At 45.0% G+C, this 6,824-nt stretch overlaps 1 protein-coding gene across 1 annotated transcript in view; it reads left to right on the top strand.

Annotated features, from left to right (window-relative positions):
* Positions 1-6,435, top strand: part of LOC113825080 (uncharacterized) — a 334,395-nt gene extending 327,960 nt beyond the window's left edge. The window contains exon 40 of the mRNA XM_070121130.1: positions 1,657-6,435. Within this exon, the coding sequence (XP_069977231.1) occupies positions 1,657-2,226 (570 nt within the window). The 3' untranslated portion in view covers positions 2,227-6,435. The remainder of the gene's footprint in view (positions 1-1,656) is intronic.
* The last annotated feature ends 389 nt before the right edge of the window (positions 6,436-6,824 follow it).

The raw sequence follows: 6,824 nt of genomic DNA, 5'->3' as shown, positions 1-6,824 counted from the left end.
CATTCACTCCCACCATCCTTCCCTCCCTGTGTCACTCAATTTACATCCTGGTTCCCTCCCTCCCTCCTTCCCTGTCTCACTCAACAACCTCCTTCTCTTACTCTTCATCTTTCTGATTACTGTATCTGTCTTTTCATTTTTATTGGTATTTGTGTATGTTTTGTTATCTTGTATTTACATATTTTTTTTTTCTTCCTCTTCCTCTTCTTGTTCACGTTCTTTGTCTTCTTCTTCTTCTTCTTCGGTACTCTCTTAATACATCTTTTGATATATTAAATTCTTTCCTTTTTATTGCTATTCAGTTAATTTTCTCTTGAAAGATATAATGTACATTTCTTACTTTATCTTTCTTGGTCTTTCTGTGTCTTAGTTCTTATTTCTATTTTTTGTGTCCACTTTATTATCTTAATTTTAAATGGAAGTAGTTCTCTCTTCCCCCCAATGCCCTCCCTCTCCCTCCCTCCCTCCCTCCCTCCCTCCCTCCCTCCCTCCCTCCCTCCCTCCCTCCCCATTATTTTTTCTTATGGATTCTGTGGCTGGCATAACTGTATTTCTTTACAGACCAATTAAGAAGAGACAGGTGGTGACGAACTGTAGCCTAAAATCAATTTTTTTTTTTTAAGCTAATCTCCCCCCACTTCCCCCCCCACCCCCACCACCCCCACCACCCCCACCTTCTCCACCGGAGCTGCATTAAACAAATGTATTTTTTTTATATAAATTGGCTGCTTCATATATATATACATACTACCAGGAGTTGTATCACTCTTAGCTAGCCTTTTTTTCAATTTCATTTTATTTAAATAGTGCCTCTGGTTTAATCACTAGTGACCTAGCTAGTTACTCCTAAGGTTTTTTTTTCTTTTCTCGTAGACTTGGTCAGGAATGTTTCACGAGAGAGTGCAGTGTTAGATCTATTGGTATTTTATCATTATTGTTATCATTATTATTATTATTGAGTATTCATATTGAATTTTAAGGCTTCCTGTTGTAATCTGGTAAAGATTATACAGATAAAAAATATAGTCTTATGGTTAGAGACTGTAATGTCATCCCATAGTTTAAAAGATAATGATACAGTAATAGAAAAAATGAAATATAAACTTCCTTACAAGAAGAAAGAGAAGTCATGAGAATGGGTGGACGAGCGAGTGAGGCGAGCGAATGACATGGTGCATGGCGGTGCATGGGCCCTCATTATCATTATTATTATTGTTATTAATTATTATTGTTTACCTATGATTTCGTTTTTTGTTTTCATTAATGTTCTAATTATCACTTGATCTTAGTTTTTGATTTGGTCTCCTGGCTTGTATAGCAGCTCTGTCCTGGTTAGAGACTCTTCAGTCCGTCTGTCTAGTTCAGTGACACGTAAATCATCTAAAAGCCTTTGAGATAAATCTGAACGAGTGAGCTAAGTTGGTAGAGCCCTGTCGGAGTGCCACCTCTCGCGCCTGCGCAGACGGGCAGCGGCGCAGGCGATCTGGCGCATGTTTACTTCGCACACCTTCCTTGTAGCTTAGAGACATACACGCTATCTGTATATTACTACTATTATTAATTATTATTATTACAATTATCACTATTATATGAAGCACATCTCAGCCTGGCCTTGCCCTCGACCCGCAACTCATCTGCTCTCGCGTTTTTCCCCAGGATATGAGGGGGGCCCAGGGGGGCCAGGGGGACCACCACCAAGACCACGGCACCACCACCGGGGAGAGAGGCTGTAGGTCGGTGTCCCGCGAGAGGGGCGCCGCCGCCGCCACCGCCAAGACCTCCGCCGCGCCCGCCGCCAGCACCGCGGGCGCCGCCACCACCACCAGCGCCTCGGCCGCGACGCGCGCCAAGATGAACGGCATGGATCTGCTCGACGAGGACGTGGACAGCGCGCCCGCCATCTCGTCGGCGGACCTGGACCAGCTCATGGAGGACTTCGACCTCAACGACCCCGAGGAGGAGGAGGCCATCAAGCAGAGCGAGGCGGCGAAGGCGGCCGAGGCGGCGGCGGCAGCGGCGAAAGAGGCCGAGGCCGCCAAGGAGGAGAAGCCGGGCGGCCTCGCGGGCGCGCTGCCGGGCGGGCTGGGCGCTGGCCTGTCGGGCATCCCCAACCCGATGGGCGAGGGCAACATCATGGGCAAGCTGGGCGACCTGGCCACGCAGAACCCCGTCACGGACGTCATGTCCAAGGGCAAGGACTTCCTGTTCAAGAAGTTCGGCCTATGAGAGCCAGCGGGAGCTAGGGCGCCGCTGCCTGCGCTCGCGCTGAGCCGCTGCGCCGCCGCCGGCCGGCCGCCGCGCGCGGGGCCGGGGCGGAGACGATGCCAAAGGGAAAAGGAACGAGTCCATTCTCAAAGTGCCGAAAGTTACCCCTTCACTACGTCTCTATTCCTAGGTAATGCTAGACGAACTTCTCCCTCGTTTTGTATCGTAACACACAGTCTCTTATGGTTCACTATTTTATATCCCCGGGATGGCATCGCAGTCGTGCAGTGCAACTTGACCAATTTGTACTCTGCTTTTGAGTGACGCACTGGTCGTCGCCATCCCCCCGCCCTCCCCCCCGACAAGAGCTGTACGCACGTCACGCAAGTCTCGCTGTCAAGCTCAAACGATATATATATATATATATATATATATATATATATATATATATATATATATATATATATATATATATATATATATATATATGATTACATTAATCAATTTATTGTTTTGATAAGATATAATAAAACAGTGATGGCTTCTATTGCGATGAGGAGGGACGAAACACGAGATGCAAGACACTGACACGTTTTCCCGCGGTCTTCGCTGGCAGGGCGCGGACCCCCGGGGAGCGCCGAGGGGGGCAGCGCGCGTGCATGTCTAGTCAGCCAGCGAGACTGTCTCTCTTCTCTCTCCTCTTCTCCCCCTCCTTCCGTTCGTCTCATTTCCTCCTCCTCCTCCTCCTGCGCCTCCCTGTCTCATCTCTTCCGGAGTGCCGAGGACCCTCCCTTCCTCCCTTCCTCCCTTCCCTCCCCTCTCTCTTCCTCCCTTCTGAAGTACGTCAGGTCTTCTCAAACCCGCCAAGTCCTTTCATTTTTTTGTCCCTTTCTCCCTCCTTTCTTCGGCCATCCCATCTTCCACCCTTTACTCCCTGTTTTTTGGGTGCCTCCAATTATTGTTGTTATTGCTGTTGAGTATCATAGCCCTTTTTCGCTAAGACTTTCTGACATATCGATTTGGAACTCCTTTGCTTTTATATCGTAAGGGTCAAGACATGGTCACCCTTTCAAAACAAAAATATATATATATGTATTATTTAAGGATCGTTATATATTCCAAACTAAGTCTCTAGACCTTTCTTAATGCCTCCCCCTCATGAACCCCGTCTCATACCCCCTCCCCTCGCCCCTCCCCGTCCCCCTACCGCCCACTCCCACGAATTCTCTTCTGGCTTGTATTTTACTCCTCCGAATTATCAGCCTTTGTCCTCACGGTTATTATCCATTATCCCAGTTCCTGTTTTTTTTCTTCTTCGTGATTCAGGACGCTCCTTGCTCACTCTGATGTGCGTGTCTCGTTTTCTTTCGCCGTTTTCTTTGCCGTTGGTTGTTATTCCTCCTCGCAAATCGTTTTATTTCGTGGAGCTTGAAGAATCTACCGACATCTATCAGTAAAGTGGAGTCCGCATGGCATTTCAAAATAGGAATTAAATTTTTTATACATCCAGCGTTTCACGGTCAGTTGGAGGCAGTGCTGTGTCGACGAGGAATAAACAGATTGTTTGTAATAACAGTTTGCAATGTTGTGAATTAGGATGAATTCGTAAACCTTTGAGAATATGAAGGAAATAATGATTTTGACCACAATGGTTTCATGAAGCATATTGGTGTGCACACAGGGTTTTCCAGTGCTATTGTTCCTCTGTAGTTGAAAGGACAATGTATCGTGAATGTTGCAAAGAAAACAATGTATCGTGAATGTTGCAAAGAATGAGCGTTTATAATCCCCCTTCCACATGCGCCAGAATCAGTGTTTGATAAATGTCTCACACCTGCACTGTAAATGCACTGTAAATTCATCAATGTTGTTGGCCTTCTTTGTAAGTATGGAGATATTGTGAATTTGCCTCTCGAGTCATTTGCTGTCGGTCGCTCCGCGTGTTCTGCCGAGCGCCTCTGAAGAACAGAACACCGAGAACTTGTTCCGGACGCCCGCAGTCAGTCGGCCTGATCCACGCGGCCGGCGCACGAAATACTCAGACAGTGGAGTCCCCTCATCATTCACTCCAAAGCACAAACAACCTGAAACAACGTGCCATTGATCTTTTTTTCTTCTTTTTTGCTCCTCCCATCACACCCCGTGTCAAGAATCTTTCATTCGACTGGAGAGATTGTTTTATATCTAGATTCTTTATTTTCATCCTCTTTCCGGCACTTATACAATTACTTTGGTGCTACCTTTCGCCGATTTTTTTTCATCTAAGTCGACAAGTGACTTCGAAGTGTCCAATCTTGTCGCGCCCACAGAGACTACTGAGAGTCGTCGGGGCGCTCGCGTGCGTTCCTTCCCAAGTGCTATTTAATCGACGGAACCTTCCCCTTTCCCCTTGAAATGGATAACCAAAAATACAAACAATAATCCTCTGAATATGTCAAATTCAATTGTAAACTCTAAGCGCAATGTTTACAAGTTATGGCCCGTTGCATGGTCTTGCTTCTGTTGCATGAATTCCCTTCAACATGATCGTCTCTCAGCAGAGAACTCGCTACACAACACAATACATTACACACGTGGTTCTTGCAACTGTGATTTGATGAAGACTAACACGACCTTGTTTCTTGTAGGACCTGAGTGCTTGGTCTTGTGTCTTGTAGGTCCAGGGTACACATGGCCTTGTTTCCGGTCCGGGCTGCATGTTCTGTTAGGCCAAGGGTTCAGAGAAGACGGATGGATGCACAGTACGTCATACCATGGTGATGTTATTGATTTGTTATGACTTAAAATATGATAATTCTTATTGAGGTATTTATCCAAAGATCACTTGAACTACAAAGTTGTATTCACGTGGCAAGACGGCCGAGGGCGTGTGACCCCGCGAGGAGGCATTCCCTTGTTTGTCCAGGTCACGGAATCGCCCCCGGCGGGGTCACGACCTCGCCTCCAGGAGTCCCCAGAATTCGCCTTGATGTTTGGACTGAGAACATATCGATTAAGCTGCGATCATGACTGTTGTGTGCTGAACTCCCCGTGGAGGTTCATATATTTATGACTAAGGCAGCGGTCCACTCCTCTCCCCGTTCCCTCGACTCACACACATTACTATTGTATCTTGTTATGTACATGTATGTAGCAAACCCAATTATGTGTTCAACTCGGCCTTTCCCTGTGCGTTATGGAAACGGGTAAATGAATAGATGTGTCCGTGTGTGAGCGCGCGTGTGCGTATATCTGAACAATCAGCTGACTCGAGCGGTCAGTCAGTAACCTTGCCATATGGGATCAGTGATTTTACGGTTACATTTAGCATTGTAGTTGTGGCTGACTGAACCTCTGTGAAGCACTGGACCGCCAGCACACCAGCGCCCACGGTGGAGAATGTCCTCAGCAAACTCCGCCAAGAAAAGAAAAATCTTAAATCCTCAGGAAGGGGGGGATTACTTCAAATTACAATAGTCCTTGTCTGACTCCCGCGGAATGAGAAGAAAGACGACGAGAGCCTCCCCCCCTCCCAAAAGATTTTCCAAAAAAGAAATCTCAAGACCAAACCTCTTCCAAACGCCCCGGGGTGGAGTGGGCTGCACCTGGCTTCGTTCTGCCTGTGTCCTGTCGGAGTGCGTGTGTATCATAATTAAACCTAGTCGTGTGGACACTTCCTCCTCTGCCTTATAATGGTTGGTTGGTACTCTAAGTGCCCGTGGACCCATCAGGAGAACCCGTGGGGCACCGGCGCGTGTCTCTGCCTGTGTTTGTTTTTTGTGTTTATCTTAAGGATTTTTGAACTTGTGATAAAGCATGATTTATATATATATACATATTAGTCAGATTTTTTTCTATACCATATTGGAGGTTCGTATGTATGACATTTGAATATATATATATATATATATATATATATATATATATATATATATATATATATATATATATATATATATATATATATATATATATATATATATATATATACGTCTGAGGAGTGCGGTGGTTGACAGGGACAAGGACAGGTTCCTCCTGATGGGTCAGTCTCAGTAACCTCCTTCCATCCTTCACGTTCGCGGACCCGGGCTGAGGACGCGGCGCCGGAAGACCAAGACTTCTTTGGCGAGTCCTGCGTCCGGGTCTTCTTCTCTTTATCTATAATGTTACTTGTACAATACGCATTTCAATTGTTGTATTATAATGTACATATCCTGGCACAACTGTTACAGTAAATCATCCCATACTTCAGTGGTGTTTTATTGGCTTTCCTTTAGTGTGTGGTTTTAAATATTTTCCTGTCTGTGAAGAGGGATTTAATAGTTGATGTGTTTTTTTATATTCTAGTTTGAAGAAACACGTCATTATCATGTCGGAAGTTAATGCTTAGTCTAGGTAAAATGTGATATTAAATGATAGTGAAGCTTATATAAATCTTAAAGGGATGCACTGAGAAGCTGAAGATAATGATGAAAGCAGGAAAAAACATATTAATATATATATTATCTAGATAAAAAAAGCGAAAAAGTTAAAAAGAAATGAGACATAAAATAAAGACAAAAATTAAAACAGTTCTATACTTACGTTGAGATTAAAAAATAATATATTTCCTTTGCTCTATGAAGGAATATTTCAGTCGT

This window comes from Penaeus vannamei, chromosome 4 (genome assembly GCF_042767895.1).
Source record: "Penaeus vannamei isolate JL-2024 chromosome 4, ASM4276789v1, whole genome shotgun sequence".
Lineage (NCBI taxonomy): Eukaryota > Metazoa > Arthropoda > Malacostraca > Decapoda > Penaeidae > Penaeus > Penaeus vannamei.
Note: the sequence above shows the minus strand (reverse complement) of the source record. Positions and strands in the feature narration are given on the sequence as shown.